At 43.7% G+C, this 21,057-nt stretch overlaps 1 protein-coding gene across 1 annotated transcript in view; it reads left to right on the plus strand.

Annotated features, from left to right (window-relative positions):
• TOP1 (DNA topoisomerase I) overlaps positions 1-21,057 on the plus strand; it is a 349,577-nt gene that overhangs the window by 119,049 nt on the left and 209,471 nt on the right. The window contains exon 2 of the mRNA XM_029612494.1: positions 17,547-17,649. Within this exon, the coding sequence (XP_029468354.1) occupies positions 17,547-17,649 (103 nt within the window). The remainder of the gene's footprint in view (positions 1-17,546; positions 17,650-21,057) is intronic.

Here is a 21,057-nt window from a genome sequence, read left to right on the forward strand (position 1 = left end):
TATGAGGACAAGCAGGATGGTAGTCCATACACATGGGTGACATCATCAGACGGAGCCCCCGATGGCGGGTCATATCAAGGCTCATTCTGCCAGAAACATGGCAGCGTTGATGGCCCCCTTGGGAGCAGTTCCCATGGAGGAGATCTGCAAAGCTGCGACGTGGAGTTCTCTCCACACGTTCACATTTCATTACTATCTGGATAGGAATGGCTGACGCGACAGTCTCAGCCATCTGTTCTTTGGAACCGGTTTGAGTGTAGAACCTAACTTTCCCGCCTAGGGCCAGTTGTCTGGACTCAGGCTGTCTCCCCCTTTTGTTTTCAACAGCACCAGTGGTGTTGTGCCCATTGGCACTTGGTTGGGTGTCTGTTGGTCCCCTTTTCTGTTTGGGAGCAGGCTGCAGCTAGGGATTCACCCATGTGTGAGGACTACCATCCTGCTTGTCCTTGGAGAAAGCAGAGTTGATTACCTGTAACAGGTGTTCTCAGAGGACAGCAAGATGTTAGTCCTCACGAAACCCGCCTGCCATTCCACGGAGTTGGGTTTCTCCTATTTTTTATTTTAATCGTAATTCTGTGTTATAAGACTGAAAAGGGACCCCGCGTGGCGCAAGGTATAGGGCTTGCTGGGCATGCTCAGTGTGCCCAGTCAAAGTTCTAGAAACTTTCACACAAGTTTTCCACATCGTTGCTCCATCTGATGATGTCACCAATGTGTGAGGACTAACATCCTGCAGTCCTTGGAGAACACCTGTTAGAAAGCAGAGTTGCTTACCTCTTTCTTTCTTTCTTTTTTTTTTTTTTAATAATGTTAATACCAGATTCATTGTTACAGACAGGGTATGAAATCAGATAAAACTTGATCATATCCAGGGACCTTTATTTTCAGTTTTTATTTTATTTTTCCTGGGGATTACTCAGTGTTTATTATAACAAATACAAATAGGTGAAAATCAATGGAAAAAAGTTATTTTCCTCACTGATTTTCTCCCTTTTTTGATTGTTATAATAATTGCTGAGAAATTCTCAGGAGAAATAAAATAAAAAACTGAAAATGAAGATCTCTAATCATATCACACCTATTGTTTGAGGCAGTCCAAAAACAACAAAAAGTTACCAGTTAATAAAAAAAAAATAAAAAAGTTGAAAAAATGTTAAAAAGCCAATGGGGCTGCAAGAATAGTGGATTTTTCAAAAGTGACATCCAACTCTAAACATATAATTGGGATTTCCTAGTCGCCTTTCCTTGAATATTTGTGATAATTTGTCTATGATTAGTGTTGTGTATATATATTGATGGTTGAATGATATAAAGAGACATAATAGGGATGTGCATTCGTTTTAGATGAATGTGCTAAATGGGACAAATGAGGCCATTTTCTGTTTTTTCCAAATGGAACAAACTAAAAATGGCATCGTGAAAATACCCCAAAAAGTTCATTTTTGTGAAAAACTTATTTTTAAAAAAGGAGGGGGACCTCCCTGATGCCTTCCAACTCCTTGCTGTCCCATGAAATAAAATCTGGGGCCTTACCTGGTTGAACTGAGCCAGAGCATCCCAGGCTAGTCTGACCATCAGTTCCACCCTCTCAGAGATTTCCAGAGCCAGAGATCTCACTGGCCACTTACCCCCACCCAGTGGCATTTCTCAGGTTCAGAAGCAAAGCCTACTCACTGTTGCCCTGCCCTTTGTAGCTTGAAAATTGGCACAGATGGCTCAGATGTCAGCGCTGAAGTGACATCACATATGTTGTAAAGTCCGAGCCGCTGATGACATTTTTCAAGCTATGGAAGGCATGGCAGGATCATGTGGGCTTTGCTCCTGCCCTTTGATCTTAAGAACCTGGCGAGTAAGTGTGGGTCTGGGGAGGTCCCCAGCCCTTGAAATCTTTAAGAAGGACAGAAGTGGACTTGGAGAGGGCTCAGGGAGGCCTTGGCTTGGCCCAGTCAAGCCAGGTAGACCTGGGCCACAGCCTTAATTTTTACAACAGGATGAAACTGGAAAAGCTTGGGGGGTTGGAGGCAGCTAGTTTTGGGTTTTTTTTATTTGGGGAGAGTTGTTTTTTAAATTTATTTTTTTTTGAGTCAGAAAAATAGCCAAACTGAGAAAAAAAACATTAAATGAACCCCTCCCTCAAAATAAAAAAAAATGAACTAAACTGACATTTTCTGGCATCATATCTCTAAAGCATAATCCATTTGTACTATATGTATGGCAGGAAATGTCAAATTCTACATGGAGAGTACATCCCAGAAAATGGGCTGATTTAACTGCAGCTTGTTACTGCTTAACTATTTTCAACATAAACACAGAATATTACTACTTGTAAAAAAGATAAACAAGCTACTTTTCCTAAAGTCATTGCATTAAGAGGGTTTATTGTAGGAAGCAGTTTGGAATACACAAATTATACAAGAGAGCTGAGATCAGAACAGATGTAGTGGTCAAGCAAGTAAGGGAGAAAACCTTCCTGCTAATAGAATTAATTATTAGTCTGGTCAAAGGAAATAATACTTAAAGTAGCCCTTGTCCTCTTCCCAGCATATCTGTTTGTCAGAATAACCAAAATATTTAAATTAACCCAGTTCATAGACCAGAGGTGTACAGAGAGATCTCATGATTATTTATTATAAATATTTTGAAATTTAAACTTGTTGGGGGTGTTTAAGGATAGGAATGAAGAATTATTTCCATTATGTGTTGCCATCACTTTAGCCTATGTCATCCTGTTTTAGACTGCAGCGTGTGTGACTTCCAGATTATTTTAGAACCTAAGCAGTTTTGGGTATGATGAGTGTTTTAATTGAAACTCTTCTTCGAATAGTAGTTCAGAACTTTGGATCTAAGCACTTAGTAAGAAATTAGTTTTATTACATAGTTTTATCTTGTACCACATTTAAAGTGGATAGCATCATAAAACAGTCAATGAATATAACTGCTATAAATTGGGGATAGAACGCTCCCTCAATGTTAACTTTCTTGTCTCTTTCTCATCTTATCTCATTATTCCTTTTTTATGCAAAAACTAGTTCAAACTTGAGGCTTGCATTTTTAGTACAAGTATTGTACTTAATGTTAAGGTGATTTTAAGTGGAGATGTAGACATTATAGAAGAAAAAATACAGATACAACTGAGTTGCAACTACTGTCAGATACAAAAATCAACAATTCACCCATAAGAAGGCAAAATTATGGTAAAATAAGACACATCAAAGCATTGAACCTCAACAGCCTTAATGCTGCGGGGAAACCATATCAACACGTCTGTTATTGCCAAAAGTGTAAATTTTACATTTTTCAGTTTTTTTGTTTTGCAAGTAAAAGTCAAATCTTGAGAGAGTATTCACATGAAAAATAAATTTGAACTTATCTTATTGATCCAGACAGCTTATGTTGTTCATAAAAGCAACAAAGATGTTAGATAGTCCAGTCACCCAACACTGAACAGCGTTTCGAGAGTGCTCTATGTTTGGCTTTCTGCATGAGGAGAAATTGCCGCCATCATAAAGGGAATCCTTCTTTCTGTAAAACGGAAACAGACACAGGTTTCTTATCAATGTTTGTTTGATGTGAAAACGCACCAATCACAGTGAAAACCTTGAGTTTAAAAGGCACAATTGAAGAGTCTATGTAAAATATGGGGAAACTGCAAACTGGGCTGAAATCAACCAGCTTCAGACTATTTAATACATTCATTCAAACCATTTGGGGCTACAGAATTTAATTTGAAGATCCTAGGATCATCAGGGTCGAGTAAAGCACGAAAATGCCAAACTCAGGAATCCATAAGTCCTCCATGGGCCCCATGGAGCTTGGTGGCACTCAAAAAGAAGAAGCACCATATGTCAGAGCTGTCAGCTTTGTCATAGTAGTCAGGATCTGCCCTGGTGCACTGTGCTTCATCAGTGCATTGAGCCCCAACACCGTTGGCACATCACAGTCTAGCGCAATTGCTGTTGACACACTCAGAGCTGTTTATGCACCGGCCCTCGGTGCCGTCATCATATTAGGGCTTGGAACTATTAACACATCAAGCCTCTTTACAAGGACCCTCAATGCCATCAATACAATGGTGCTCTGTACAGCTGATGCAGCTATTTCTCAAGTCTGCACATCACTCACTGGCTCCATCAATGCACTCAAAAAGAGCAAGTGGTCCTTCACTTACCTCCTCCCATCTACAGGGTGTTATCACAGTCAAGTCTTCTGGAGCAAGGTCTTCGTCTGGAGACACCAGACCCAATTTGTTCTGTGGTGCTACTAGTTTCATGTATCCCCACACCCCTCCTGTTCAGTTGCTTCAGGAAGGGTCCAAGTACTGGAGTCCAGGGAAATCCTTACAGTAGGATGAACCTCTGTTGGTTTAAGAAGGTGCTTCTCCCTCAACTCCTGGTCAGAGGACACAACAGCCCATAGACTAAGTGGCAGAGTTGGTGAAGTTTTTGTTTTTTGCCTCACTGACAGCTAGGGACAAGGAGGGCATGCTTCAATTTCTCCTGTCCAGAGTGTCTGATTTGTACCTCCAATGTGGAGTTCCTCTCCCCTCCATGCCAAAGGATGTCCCATCAGAGATTCCAAGGGTGGAATCTAATCCTGACACTGTCTCGCTATGGAGTCCAGCCAGTCAGAGGGCATCCTCTTGGATTATTCCCTCTGCAATAGGAGAGGACCTCACCCCGATTGCCTGTGTCATCATTGGAGTCCTGGGTTAGTATTCCCTTATTCCTTAAATCAGAGGCAGGATCTGGGATTCCTTCTCATCTTCTGCCTGATCCTTCAGAGCATTCTTTACTGCCAGCAGACCTCTCCTATTCCAAGTTCTCACATAAGTTAGGACAGGCCCAGGGAATCAGCATTTGCAAAGACAAGGTTCTCCCAGGACAAGCAGGATGGTAGTCCTCACATGTGGGTGACATCATCAGATGGAGCCCTGTCATGGAATACTTTTGTCAAAGTTTCTAGAACTTTGACTGGCACACTGAGCATGCCTAGCATGCCACTAACCCTATGGCCATACGGGGTCCCCCCTTCAGTCTAGTTTGTAGCAAAAAGTACAAGCGAAAAATAAAATAAAACGTTATTGAACCCAATTCCGCGGGGTGGCGGGCAGGTTTCATGAGGACTAACATCCTGCTGTCCTGGGAGAACACCTGTTACAGGTAAGCAACTCTGCTATCCCCGCACAGAAATCTTCGATTGTCTCTGCATCCTGGAATCTCCAGTAGAACCTGTAGCGATCCCAGTGCACTTGATCCTGTGAGATTTATAAAGAAGAATGTGGAAAATTCTGGCATCCCCCCCCCCCTCCCGGTAGCCAGGAAGCTGTACCTCACATCAGTTGGTTGTAGTGGAATCTGTGCTGACCCCCAGGACCTTCTCCAGCACTCCAGTGGGCAAAGGTCCTAGATGATTGAGGGAAACAATTTTTCCAGAGCTTAATGCCTACATTCCAGCATACCAGTTTTATATGGCACAATACTTAGATGATTGCAATGAGAAGCCAAAGCTGTTGCTAGACAGGGGGTGGGGGGGAGGTGGAGGAGGGAGGAAGGTGTGCTGTCAGGTATCCACAGATTCTTCAGAACTCTGAGAAGTGTAGTTATATCATCTGCTTTGCTCAGTATACAAATTGTTTTGACAATGCAGCCAGATTGGCAGCAGCAACCATGGGAGCACCCCAAATAGTTTGGTTGAGGGCCAGTAATCTGTGTGAAAGACATACACGATAAATTGTCAGATGTGCCCTGCTCTGAGGAACACCTCTTTGGGATAAGTTCAGGGAAATGGTTGCCCAAATCAAGGAGCAGCACATTGATATCCAGTCTCTCTCAATGGGCTCTGAGCAATAATCCTCATCAAAGCATCCTTGTCTCCCTTTGAAGCACGCCTGCTTCCAGAGATGCCCTTTTTGCTAATTCCAGCGGTATTGTGTCCCACTTATGCTACCACAGCAACAGCTTCCAGCTTGCAGACATCGTGAGGAACATCAGCTGAAGATACTGCAACAGGCCCAGCCCAAGCCTAGGTCTACTTTCAGACCGTGACCCCTCCAATAGGGGGGGGAGAATACATCTCTACCTGGAAGATTGGTGAAAGATCACCAAGGACAATTGGATCCTCAACATTGTGGAGTATGGTTACCATAGTAACACAGTAAATGTCAGCAGAAAAAGACTCAAGTAGTCCATCCAGTCTGCCCAGCAAGGTTTTTTTTTTTGTTTGTTAAAGGTAGTAACTGCCGCTCCATGCAGGTTAATCCAGTTAACATAGGTTACCCCTTTTCTTCATTTCCATCCTTTAGCCACTAGGGATCCTTTGGGGCGGATTTTCATACTCCGCGAATAGGCCTACTTTTGTTTGCGCTCCAGGCGCAAACAAAAGTACGCTGGATTTTAGTAGATACGCGCGGAGCCGCGCGTATCTGCTAAAAACCTGGATCGGCGCGCGCAAGGCTATCGATTTTGTATAGCCGGCGCACGCCGAGCCGCGCATCCTACCCCCGTTCTCTCCGAGGCCGCTCTGAAATCGGAGCAGCCTCGGAGGGAACTTCCTTTTGCCCTCCCCTCACCTTCCCCTCCCTTCCCCTACCTAACCCACCCACCCGGCCCTGTCTAAGCCCCCACCTTACCTTTGTCGGGGGATTTACGCCTCCCTCCGGGAGGCGTAAATCCCCGCGCGCCAGCGGGCCTCTTGCGCGCCGGGCCGCGACCTGGGGGCGGGTATGGAGGGCGCGGCCACGCCCCCGGACCGCCCCAGGCCGTAGCCACGCCCCCGTACCCGCCCCCAAAACGCCGCGACGACCGGGACCGCCCCCGACACGCCCCCCTCGGAGAACCCCGGGACTTACGCGAGTCCCGGGGCTCTGCGCGCGCCGGTAGGCCTATGTAAAATAGGCACACCGGCGCGCAGGGCCCTGCTCGCGTAAATCCGGGCGGATTTACGCGAGCAGGGCTCTTAAAATCCTCCCCTTTGTGTTTATCCCATGCCTTTTTTAATTCATTACTTTTCTTGTCTTCACTGCCTCTTCTAGGAAGGCATTCTATGCATCTACAAGTCTTTCCATGAAGAAATATTTCCTGACGTTGTTCTGAGTCAACCCCCTTGGAGTTTCATATCATGACCCTTAGTTCTATAGCTTTCTTTCCATTGGAAAGTAGAGGGGATACTGCTTTCGCTTCATTCTTGAGAATCAAAATTTATGGAGTATATGATGGCATGTAAAGCCTCCATTTTCGAAACCACCTGTGTTATGCGACCTCAATATCAAGCTGCTGGAGTTGGGATCATTAGTGTCTTTCAGGAATTTAAGTCTGTATCATACCTCCCTTGTCTCTTTTATCCTCCTGATATACATTTTTGAGTCATGCAGTCTCGTATCATATGGCGCTTGATGCAGACCTTACACCATTTTGGTCACTTTTATCTGAACTATTTGAGCTGCTTCTGCCTTGTGGTGCTACCCCAGTGTTCCATCTTGAATCTGGATCTTTCTAACTTGACCCAATTTCAGCTCAAAGTGGAGTTTTGTCTCCTCCAGTGAGCAATACAACCTGTCCTTCCCAACCAGAGTGGCAAGGGATTCTATTCCCACATCCCCAAGAAATCGGGGGGTTTGTGGCCTATCTTGGATTTACAAACAAGAGATTATTTTGGGAGACATTCAAAACAAACTCTCTTCACACAATCCTGCCATTCATTGAAGCAAAGGATTGGATGTGTTCCCTGGATCTGAAAGATGCATATGTCCACATATCCATCCATCCCTCCCATTGGCAAACTCTTCATTTTGTGGTGGACTTCTCTCACCAAAATAAAAAAAAAGAGGCCGGTAACCACAAATAGTAATCGTAAAATCAAAAGCGGCACACTTACATAAAAAACAATATAAAAAGATTACTTTAAAAATAAAAGAAACACAATATTAGTATGAATATAAAAATTAATAAGAAAGTACAGAAAGCAAATGAAAGGGATAAAAGAAGATAAAGGTGTCATCAAGATCACATTATAAAGTAAAATACAAATAGTGGGTTTGTTTTTATTGTTATTTATTGTATTTTACTAGTTGTAGTAGAGCACAAGGAGAAATATTTGGTAGGCTTGCATTATTTTATCCTCCCATCTAATCTCTTGTTGCGTATGCTACACCTAATATGATCTCCAGACTTCAAAACAGTGCTGTCACCAGTTCAGTCTCAAAGTATAAACCTAAAATGTTTGCAAATATCTTTTTTTCAGGGTGGTGATTGTACACAAAACAATATTTTAATTATATATTTTATCAGCCCTTCCTTCTACATACTTTAACTTGAGATGCTTTGTTCAGAAATTGCGATGTATGGCAGCATTATTTGAAGCTGAAAACAGTTCCCAATTAATTTTCTTTTCTACATTTATTTCAGTAAATAATCCTTATTGGGTACTCTTTTAAGGCATGTGAATCTAAAGTCTCCATAAAACCACTCTGTGTGGCTTGCTTTGTTTGATATGTCAAGTAAACCCAACCTTACAATATGAGACAAGGTTGCTATGCATGTGATGTAAAACTTTTGTCTGTGCCCTATTTCCCAAATATATTTGGGGGTTTTAAATAAACTTTGGTGTTCCATTAGTGTTTTGCACAAAGCTGGATGACTCTAGTAAGCTCTTGCTGCTGTGTGTTTCACATCTGATCTGTGTTTCATGATCTTCTGATTAAACATCCTAGATCTGTACTAATTTAACAAGATGATAACAATAACATTGGAAGCTCCAGAGCTGAGTGAGGATTGTTGAGAATGTGCCTGGGAGACCGTCCAAAGTATAGCAGATGCTCATAGCCCTCTCATACTTTGAGAAGTTAATTTGGCATATTCTAGAGTTTGCAGCCAATTTAAGTGGGATGAACTTTCAGGATAGCTTTGGCTAGAAGGCGCGCACTGGCTCAGCATTATACAGTCGCCACACAGAGGAATATACTAAAAATGTTTGACTAAGTTTTCTCTTGATGCTGCAGACAATATGTCTAGCAACTTAAGACAAATCATATAGCTAACAAGTAATATGACAGAGGATGATGACTTACATGCTATCTATTTAGAATGCTCCCCCTTCCCCATTCCAGATGGCACATCAGGTAGCATTTCTAGTATTCTCACTGGGGTGTGTGTGTTTTGGGGGGTGGGCATCTTCAACATTAAAGCTCTGTACTAATCTGTAGCCCTCGAGGTTACCACTGTAGCAGTAGCAATCTCTGTTCTCTCCCCTTGCTTGAGTCTATTCCCTCCACTGCTTGACCAGCTTCAGCCAGCATTGGACAGCAGACTGCAGTATAATGTGTAACATTGTGACCTGAGCCATAGGGATAGTCCCTGTTTATATATTTGTATTGCTTTCATATGTTGAATCAAATAGCCTAAAGTTATTTTTTCTGCTTTGAAAAATTCTATCACTGTAGCCTGCTAAGTCACAAAAATAGCCACCTGAGTAGCAGTACTCTCAAAGAAGTACTTTCAGGTTTTATTTATTTTAGATGTTTATATTCCGCGTTTCGCACACTTTGGCACTTCACAGCGGATTACATTCAGGTACTGTAGGTATTTCCTTATCCCCAGAGGGTTTACAATTTAACAGGGTCATTCATCAAAATGTGTTATGGTGTAAACGCACGCGACGATAGCAGTAGAGCACAGCGCGAATCAAAACTTTGGAAAGGGGCGGGATTAGGGAGGAGTTAGGGTGAGAGCTATGAAAATAAGGGGCAATATCACACCGTGCGATTAGCATAATGCAAGCTATCGCACAGCTTTAACATTGGAAATAACTACACCCCTTTTTTCCTGGCATTAAATTGTGCGATATAACCGAAATGGCCGTAACGCAATATTAATTTTCCCATAGATAAGCAGCTGAATTAGCCATGCTGTCTGAGTACATCCTCCGTGCCACTAGGTGGCGGAGCTCTCTAAGATCACCCAAAGTCTCTTGGTGAGGTGTTCCTTCCTGCATACCACTCGAGGCTCCTCAGTTCGTTTTTTTCCGTGTGACTGAATGCACACGGCACTCTTCTCTCTGTGAGGAAAAATAGTTGTGAGGAAAAAAACCTATCAAGAAATTGACAAAAAGTTGACAGAAAATTTTCTACACTTAACTTAACATGCCTTGACCAGGGTTTAAGTTTTTTGTGAATGTGGGAAAATTATGTCTTTGACAGACAGACATCAATTTTGCTGTCTATGCCTCGGTCCTAGACATGACCAGGCTAATTGCAGGGACTGCGACCGCATGTCCCCACGGGCGCAGCACCAAAGGGCTGCAAAAATCGCCTAATTAAGAGAGGAGGCATCGGGCTCGTATGCCCCCTCTGAAGCTTCAGCTAGGTCGTCTCTGGGACCGAAGACGACCCCCAAGGCCCAAGCCCATCGAAGGGCCACCTCTGCAGACCCTCCGGGTCCAAAAGGTAAGAAAAGATCAAAGATTCCACCGATACAGGGCGCAGGAGATGCGCCGAAGATGCATTCTGCGTCGAAAACGTCTGTGCATCATGATGTTGACGTGCCTCCGAAGCATGGACACGTTGTGGAAACACCAATGCATCGACGCTCTGAAGCATCGAGTGAGTGTGTGCACACTCATGACACTGCGTCGAAGCCGAAGCAATCCAGCGCACAAGTGTTCCAACCGGCGCTGCCGACGCAACCGGTATTGCACCATAAAAAACATCCCACAAGTCACAAAAGATGAAGAAGTCCTTCACCACTCTTGATAGTAAACCTAGAAGAACGTCCGTCTCTTCCACGGAGATCTGGTTCTTTTTCTTCTTCTTCTTCAGAAGTTTTCTCCGGGCTATCTGCGGCCTCTCATCACCACAGAAGTTCAGGACTACCACTTCGCCCCAAACCCATATACCCTCCCATGGATGTTGGCCGCCCAAAAGGACTGGACACTGATATCCTCAAAGCGGCTAAACTACCATTACATCATCAGACGAATCCAAAACCGTCCACTTCAACTTCGGCTTCTGACACTATCACGCAAATTACTAGCATCTTGTCAAAATTTTTAGAATCAGTTGAACATCATCAGCCTGTTCCTTCTGAACCGGAGGAAATACCTTCATCCCTTAAACCGGGACCAGCCCCAAAATGCAACCTAGGGAACCTTCGCCTCTTCCATTGGATTCCCCAAGTTCATCCTCCTCTCCAGGATCATCAACGGGGTACCCGTCCGACCCACAAGAGTTACCACCGGAGCCAGTTTCCCCACCGGAGGATGTCCATACTCACTCACAATTCCTAGAAAAAGTGGGTCACCGGTTGGGCATGGAAACCAAAAAGATACCGGACCCCAGACAGGAGATGTTTGGAGTCCTCAAAATCTTCGACACTCCTGCTGAACCTACGGCACTTCCTTCACACCCAGTTTTAGAATCACTGCTGGAAAAATCCTGGGACTCTCCATTTTCCATGACACCTACCTCGCAGAAAACAGACTTGAAGTACAGAATGCGTGTCTCACCTTTCTACACTAACATACAAATACCACATGCCTCAGTGGTTGTAGAATCAGCTATGCAGAAAGCACGAAAAACCAGATTGCACTCCAATAATCCACCAGGTCGAAACAATAAGTCTCTAGATGATTTCGCTAAAAAAGCTTACCAGTCAGGGGTTCTCAATGCCAAAATCCAAAACCACCAGTTTTACGTGGCACAATACCTCTTTGAATGTCTGCAAACCTTAAAACCAATTTTGCAGCAGGGTTCAGAAGATAACACTCCTCCACCAGAGTTCCATGATATGGAGGAAGGCCTTCGCCACCTGGTACGATTGATATATGAAGGATTTGAAACCTCTGCCAAAACGATGGCTAACGCCATTGCAGCCAGGCTACTAGCATGGTTGAGGGCAAGCGCCATAAGGGATGACGTACGTGAAAAACTTGTTAACCTTCCCTGTTGACCAGACAATTTGTTCGGTGATAAGTTAACGGAAACTGTTGCAAAGTTAAAAGAACAAAAAGTGGCAGTACTTTTGCTAACACAACATGATACGTAATCCTCTAGGCGTCCTTTTGGTCCAATAAAAAAACCTTATCCTAGGTGACAATATCGTCCTTATCCTACTTATAGGCCACAACAATATCAAACAACTCGCCAGCAACACGCTCCTCGTCAGCCACGCCAATCTACAGACCCTCAACCACCCAAAAACCAACAAAGTTTTTAGGAATAACCCAACCATCACTAACAAATCAGAAAGTTGGAGGACGGCTGTCCCACTTTCTTTCGCAATGGAGCACCATAATATCAGACTCGTGGGTCCTCGCTATAATATGGGACGGATATTCTCTCAAATTTATATCCCTTCCATCCAGTGGTCACCAAGCGCCAAGGTGTTCATCGGAAAATCCTTCTTCAAGAAGTAAACCACCTGCTTCAACAACACTGTATACAGGAGTTACCTCAAACCCGATATCAGAAAGGGTTCTATTCACAATACTTCCTCATCCCCAAAAAATCGGGAGGACTCCAGCCCATTCTAGACATACATTCCCTCAAAAAATATATACGGCGGGAAAAATTCAAAATGACTTCTCTTCCTGCAGCCCGGGGACTGGATGTGCTCCATAGATCTAAAAGATGCATAAGCTCATATACCAATGCTTCCCAATTCTTGGACTTACCTCTGTTTTCAAGCAGAAGAGAGATATTTTCAATACAAGGTTCTCCCATTCAGTCTCTCCTCCGCACCCAGAGTTTTCACAAAATGTCTAATGGTAGTGGTGGCACACCTCCGTCGACAGGGGGTTCGGATATTTCCCTATCTCAATGATTGGCTATTAGTAACCCCCAATCCTACTCTCCTCCGGAACAATTTAATTCAAATGATAACGTGCCTAGCTAATCTAGGTCTTCTCATAAATTTATGAGAAATCGTAACTTCAGCCTACACAAACACTGGACTTCATAGGAGCTTCTATAGACACCATTCAAGACAGGGCATTCCTGCCACAACCTCGGACACTAGCTCTCACTACGCTAGCCCAGCACCTCTTACAACTTACGAAAATTTCAGCCCGCCAAGTCTTAACCTTGCTAGATCATATGGCAGCTTGCACCTATGTGGTCCCACACATGAAACTGCACATTCATTGTCTTCAGTGTGTTGGGGCCTCAAAACTCAGTGGTCTCAATTCTTAAGTCCATTGTCAACTCCAGTGACACTAATAACCAACATGAAAATAGACCTTCGCTGGTGGTTAACCCTGCCAGCATTGACAGAGGGCTCACCGCTCAGCCCCCTCAACATCAACTAATTCTTACCTCAGATGCCTTCCCCAAAGGCTGGGGAGCCCATCTTTCCAATCTACAAACTCAAGGATTGTGGTCCAACCACAAACACAATTATCACACAAATTTCCTAGAATTGAGGGCTATCAAGAATGCCCTTCAAGCTTTCCAACACAACTTGCTACACCGTGTCGTCATGATCCATACAGACAATCAAGTAGCAATGTTCTACATAAACAAGCAAGGAGGGTTCGGTTCATGGAACCTTTGCAAGGAAACGATACAGATTCTGGACTGGGCCCACTCCAAGGGAATCTCCTTGCAAGCCACATATCTGCCTGGGATCAACAATTCCAAAGCAGACAAGTTGAGCAGAATTTTTCACCCACACGAATGGGAACTCGATCAAAGTGTCGCCAATCGAATTTTCTCCATTTGGGGTCTTCTCCGGATCGACCTCTTTGCAACAAAACACAACAAAAAGGTCTATCTTTTTTGCTCAGTTTACCCCAGCAAACACCGATTGATACAGGATGTATTCCTCCTGGACTGGTCTCAAGGCCTCGTTTATGCATTCCCTCCTATTCCCCTGATCTCCTGCACAGTACAGAGATGCATCGAGGACAGTTCGAATCTAATCCTCATCGCTCCAGCATGGCCATGTCAACCGTGGTACAGCTACCTAGTTCAACTGTCAATTTGCAAACCGATTCCTCTAGGGAATGTCCCCACCCTCCTCACCCAACATAGAGGATCAATGCTCCATCCACTTCACGCATCACTGAATCTCACTGCATGAAGACTGAAAGAGTCACGTTCCAAAATCTGAAAATTTCACCTCAACTGAAAGACATTCTAATCGCATCCAGGAAACCATCAACGCGACTAAACTACCAGTGCAAATGGGCGCGTTACGCATCCTGGTGTTCATCAATGGTCACAGACCCACTTATGTGTCCACCGGAACGTCTTCTAACTTACCTCCACTTGCTTTACACTCAAGGACTGGCCACTGCCTCTCTTCGTGTTCACCTTAGTGCAATAGCAGCTTACCACACTCCTCTCAACAGGGAATCGATAACCTGTCATGCTCTTATTTCCCGATTTATGAAGGGTGTACTACAACTACGACCCTCCTTAAGGAAGCCACCAGAACCATGGGATGTTAACCCAGTTCTGGAACAGCTCATGTTACCACTGTTTGAACCTCTGGACATTTGTCACCCTAGATACCTATTCTGGAAGGTGCTATTTTTAGTCGCCCTCACATCCGCAAGGAGAATCAGCAAACTTCAAGCCTTGGTGCACTGCCCACCTTATCTTGAATTCTACCACAATAAGCTTACACTGTGTATCCACCCCAATTTTCTTCCAAAAGTGGTCTCCACCTTTCACTTAAACCAAACCATAACTTTACCAACTTTTTATCCCAAGCCGCATGCAAATGTCAGTGAGTGGTGTCTCCATACATTGGACAGCAAACTGTGCACTAGCGTACTATAAGAAACGCACTCACTCTAATAACAGACACTCGCAACTCTTCCTCTTCTTCAATCCAAATACATCAGGACTTCCTGTTTCGAAACAAACATTATCATCCTGGCTTTCTAACTGTATACGTTTCTGCTATCAGAAACATTCGGAATCCCTATCTTCCACACCCAAAGCCCATCAGGTACATGTGATGGCTACATCTGTCGCACATCTCCACGATGTGTCGATCTCAGACATCTGTAAGGCAGCCACATGGTCGTCACTGCACACCTTCACATCCCATTATTGTTTAGACAAACAGATGGAAGGTGATGCAAAGATGAGACAGATAATCCTAGACAACAGCACTTCTTTATCTAATTCAACTCGATTATAAGAACTGTCCGCCTTTTATATAGTATTGAGCGATATGTTACCTCAAGTACTTGCATACACTGGCACGCTCAATTCTTAAGCTGGGGACTCCCAGACAGCATGGCTAATTCAGCTGCTTATATATGGGAAAAAAGCAAGTTTGCTTACCGTAAACGGTGTTTTCTGTAGATAGCAGATGAATTAGCCATGCTGACCCGCCCGCCTCCCCGGACAGTTCTGGCATTGCATATCATCTTGCTCTGACACAGACTGAGGAGCCTCAAGGAGGCACAAGTGGTATGCAGGAAGGAACACCTTACCAAAAGACTTTGGGTGATCTTAGTGAGCTCCGCCACCTAGTGGCATGGAGGATGTACCCAGACAGCATGGCTAATTCATCTGCTATCTACGGAAAACACCGTTTATGGTAAGCAAACTTGCTTTTTTTCGAATTGCATTTCGGCCATTTGTGGGCTTGGGGAGAGAGGGCGTGGAGAGAGAAAGAGACTGACTATAAAGCCTTCATAGTAGTCAAGTATTTATATCTCTATAGGAGGGGCAGGCGAGAGAACATAGTACAAAATTGGTATTGGTAGTGGTTTAGGGACCAGTTTTTCATTAGAGTGAGAAGTACGAACAGCACAGTACACCCCAGTGAAGATTTGACGTCATTTGGAGTGAGGAAAGACTCACAAACATGAAATTTTGTACTATATTCTCTCGCCTGCCCCTCCTATAGAGATATAAATACGTGACTATTATGAAGGCTTTATAGATAGTCATCAGTATCTTTCTCTCTCCTCCCTCTCTCCCCAACCCCACAAATGGCCGAAATGCAATTTAAAAAAAAGCAATTTTGCTCTCGCTCTCTCTCTGCGCGCGAGATGCGAAATAGGAAGTATCGCAGGGTGTGAAAAGTTTACCGCACCATGCGATACTACCTTTGCGAAGCGCTATGTTACAGCATGGCGCAGTAACTCTAAAATTACCCTAAACATGCCCCTTTTCCTTATCGCGGGCATTAAGCCTGTGATATTATAGCATTTTGATGAATCTAGGGGTGAGTTTGTACCTGAGGCAATGAAGGGTAAAGTGACTTGCCCAAGGTCACAAGGAGCGACAGTGGAACCTTGAACCTTGGCCTCCCCGGATCATAGCCTTCGTACCCTTTAAGCTGAGCTGACTCGAAAATCCAGCTCCTTGGCTGCTGGGCATATGTCTTGCACCCTGTAGCAGGTGCACTAATGTTGGCTCTTCTGTAGAGTGGGGACAAGCCAATGTTGGACTGCTTCTAGGCACAAAAAAGGTGCAGTGCTTGCTTGTTCATAAACCCATTTTTTAAAAATGTCTAACCAAGAAAGTATTTGAACCTAACTGGATTCTGGAGCTGTCCTTTTTAACCAGTTTATGTAAGGACCATTGCATGAAAATGTCTCAGGTTTTCCAGTATACAATTCTGTTTCTCTTAGTCCTGTGTGCTCTAATTTGTTAAAGAGTTTGGCAACATTAACTATTGACTGAATCTGAAAGGATTGTCCTCTTGAAGAGTGTACCCTCCAGGTATTGGACACTGTTTCAGAAATATGCATCAAGTAACAAAACTCATCCTGTGACACCAACAAAATTGTTACTGTCATTTTGTTCCTTTTTGCCATAAATTAAATAAACAGTCTTCTTGTAACTCTGTGGAGCAACTGTATTTGGAAACATCCGATTGGCCTATATTGTCTGTGAGGTCAGTTTTTAAAGGGTTTAGATATCTAATTTTGAGAGTTAGGCTCCTAAATTGACCCTTCTGAAAATTTGCTAGGAACCAAAAAAGTGGGTGGCTACAGGGGCAGGAAAAAAAGTTAGTTGCTTAACACTGATTTTCAGCACTGGGCACCAAACTTAAGAGTCTAAATCTAGTCAAATGAATAGCAGGCCTAAATTAAGGGTCTTAAATTTAGGTAAATTTTCAGCTGAAAAATTAAGCTTCTAAATTCAACTGATAAAAGGCATCCAACTTGGGGTTCTTAACCTCCTAAATTTAGGGACTCCGCTTTTTTGAATATTGGCCTCTTAAGTGTTTAAGCTTGGTCAGCCAAGCAGACAGCAGTGAATGGCAGAGCTCAAGAGAAATAGAAGTCAAAAATATTTTACTGTTTGTAGCATTTGAACCAGGCACACAAGTTATCCTCACATCAAATGAAAATCACCTCAACTTAGTAATAGGAGAACTGAGGAGAAAGCTGGTAGTCACATGGGGTCTGTGGTATTGCTATAGAAAAGGAGACAAGATAAATCTCACCATTTTATATAATTGTGTGTTTCTGTGAAACATGTTTGCACAGAACTAATGAATAGAAATGATTAGTTAATGGAAATTCTGGGCTGCAGCTTCCGTTGTTACTGCTTTGTTTTAAATAACATATTTTTTCGCTTGCAGATTCTCACAAACACAAAGACAAACACAAAGATAAAGAGCACCGGCACAAAGAGCACAAGAAGGACAAAGAAAAAGACCGGGGAAAAACCAAGCACAGTAATAGGTGAGACCAACTTCAGTATGCGTGTGGTGCGCCTTTACTTTCAGTGCACGCACTCAACAACTCAGTGAGCATGCACTCAACCAGTCAGTGAGACACAGCACGTTTGAAAGGCATTCTCTGTGGACAAGTGGGTAGAAATTCGGATGTACAAGTGGGGTGACTTCATCCGACGTCGCCATGATAGAAGTGTGTTCTCTCATAGAAAACTTCTCTAAAAAAGCGTGGAAATTCCTCAGACTATTTTTGTCCTCTGAAAACATGGTCGGGTTCCCTCTCTTTATACTGCAGTCGCCTTAAATTTCAAATTTTATTTTTTTTTTCAGAATTTTTAAAAATCTTTTTATTTTTCTAATCCTTTTTTGGTTTAAAAAAAAAAATTTACTGGCAATTCTCCATTTCTTCAGTGTCGTTGAAGTCATCTAAAGCGGGTAAGACACCCTTTAAATTGTGCTCAAAATGTTGTTGAAAAAGGGTAGTCAGGACCTTTGTGACCTCTGTCTTAAGTGTCTCTCTCCTAACTATGATTCCTCCCAATATGAGCCTTGTGACACAATGTCCCCATGAGCCAGAGTCTGTCAGGACATAAAATTTAAATATTACCTTTCCTCACCTTTGGAAAAGGAAATCTGATTTAAAAAAAAAAATCAGTATTCAAAGGCTAAAGTTCTTGAAGGCATTGCGACAAATCCCTCTTGTACTGCTCCGAGCAAAAGGGGGAGAGGAGTTCCACTTTGGCACTGAAAATAAATGAGCACAGAGCCAATAAATTGATGGCACCATTGGGTTTCATGCTGAGAAGTTTATAGTGTCCGTCAGCCCCATCAAACAGTGCTGTTGGTTTCTACTACTTCAGCACCGAAGCTTATGGCGCAGAGTTTTGTGAAATCGAACATAGATGATTAGCACCAGTGCCATAATATTTGCACTAAAAGAAGGGATTTGCCTACAATTTGAGTACCTAAATTGGATTTTTCTTCAATAAAGGCTCAACCTTTGCTACCCTTACCTTAGTTACTTGCAAGTCAGTTAGTTGTTTAAAAGTTATGGACAGAATTTGTCAAGTCATATATGATTGACATGCCTACTACTTCTACAACAGTTACTACTGAGAAACCTGTCTTGGAGACATTTTCTAAACATTTTAAGTCATAATCTTTTATTCCACCATTTCAAAAAGTCTAGTTGTTTCCTTGTACTACTTCTCCACATGAAGAATCTATTGAGAATCAATCTCCCTTCTCTGAAATTGATTCTGCTCCAGATTCTCCCTGTTCTTTTGCCTCTTTTTCTCAATATTCATTTCAAGTTTCTTCAGAATTCATCTCCACAGCCAGGGGCAACATGATTTGAACTCGTGACGTCGGATGTTTAGGACTAGGGAATCTATTGGCGGAAACATGGGGATTCTAAAGCAACAATAATCCTCTAGTAAATATCAAGCAAAGGATAGTTAGGGAGACTCATTCTCAGAAGCTCCCTATTGGCCAGCATTAGGTGTGGCCCTAATAGGCAGCTGTATTTAAGGAAGTCCCGCTTGCCACACCTTTGCTGGTCCAACAGCTTACACTGAGTTCATTCTGTGTTGCTCTGTTGCCTTTCCATGTTCCTGTGTTCTGGGTTCCTGATTCCTATTATGGTCTTGACTGTTCAGGAGTCCAGAAGGGACTCCTCTTCTGGTTTGTGGCTCCTGCTACAGTCCTGCCATTACCTTCTGTGCACTTATTTGCCTCCTTGCCTGGGAAGACCTGGTGGATGTTTGTACCCAAGGACTCGACCTGTGTGGGAATGGCAGTTGCTACAGGCAGACGATCGCTGCTTCAGAGCATTGGCCTCTTCAAGGTACATCCATTACCAACTGTATCCAATTCTCAGACCCTTGTGGAGTGAGCCATGACAGATTTGGACCAGCCCAAAACAAAGGACATGCTAATGGAGCAACTGCAGGACTGCATTAAGTGTCTCATGGAGGTAGTATAAGGTATGCAGTTCCAATTCCATGCCCTGTTGCTGAAGGTTTAGTTCCTCCCAGGAGCTACTGTCTGGCAATGCATATTGCCTATTGAAACTCAATTATTACTTCCTGAGAAGTTTTGTGGTAATAAAGGTGAGCTGTGGATGGTTTTGCACCAATGCAAGCTTTGGTTCAAGTTGCACCCACACTCATATGCCTCTGAATCACTAAAAGTAGGCTACACGTTCTCTAAGGACAAGCAGGATGGCAGTCCTCACATATGGGTAACATCATTGGATGGAACCTCGCATGGAAAATGTATGTCAAAGTTTCTAGAACGACTGAGTCTCATTAAGCATTCTTACACACATAGTATTCCATGTATCCACGTGGGGTCCTTTCAGTCTCCTCTTTTCCATGGAGCGTCACATCTCGCGGTTGGGTGAACCTCTCAACTTTTATGTCAGGATTTACACAATTTTTAAAGTGCTTTTCCAGCTGTTCCTTTTTTGCATTCCTCATGCGGTGGATGCGCCCCCTCCCCCATGTTCTCCCGTTAGCCCCCTAGATATATTTTTCAACATTTTTGTGTAAGTTTATTGTTATTGATCCCCTGGAGCAGTGGAGCTCTCGGTGCCCACTGGCCATCGATGGCCACTGCCATCGATTTTGATCTCGCATCCCTTTAGTTTTGCAATGACATCCACTTTGGGTTTCAAGCAGTGCCCCAGATGAACAAGAACATGTATATCACAAATTCCCATGCTGGATATGTCCTCTGCCTTGGGGTATTGCACGATGTCTGGGGTTGCAGCAAGTCACCCGAAGGGACATAAGATCTGGCTCGACAAGATGGCGTGCCTCTTCAGGACAGAGAAGACTGCATCAGCATCAGAGGCATCAGTATCAAAGGACTTCAGAGCCGCATCGATGGACATCAAGTCATCAACATCAGCGGGGCCACCAGTTCCATCTAGGTCATTGGCTGAGAGGGACGCTGGAGACCAGCCATCATCAAGCTCCTCCAGGTTGAGGATGTTGGATTCATCGTCCTTGACCTCAGCATCCGGGAAGAACCGATTTGAGCAGCAAAGGAAGCCAATAAGCATCTACACTAGTCCCCTTCGATGAATGGTGCCGGGCACAGGGATGCACCAGCTTCTGCTGAGATGCACAATGGCGAGGATAGAAACCAGGGAGTTCACCACAGACTCCCATCGGTGTTGATGCCATCCATCAATCTTCTTCTAGGGTCTGAAGAAAATCTGGTTACACCTTCTCTGTCCCAAGCCTGTCCTGGCATCAGCGATGTTCGAGGAGGAACTGGAGAGGCATGTGCAGCTGGCCGTTGAGAAGATGATGCGCAGACTCTGTGTCTGGTCCACAAAAGTGGGGTCAGACCACTGCCAGAAAGTATGCAGCCTATCAAGATGTTAAGAACATAAGAAATTGCCATG

Source organism: Rhinatrema bivittatum, chromosome 8 (assembly GCF_901001135.1).
Source record: "Rhinatrema bivittatum chromosome 8, aRhiBiv1.1, whole genome shotgun sequence".
NCBI classification, from domain to species: domain Eukaryota; kingdom Metazoa; phylum Chordata; class Amphibia; order Gymnophiona; family Rhinatrematidae; genus Rhinatrema; species Rhinatrema bivittatum.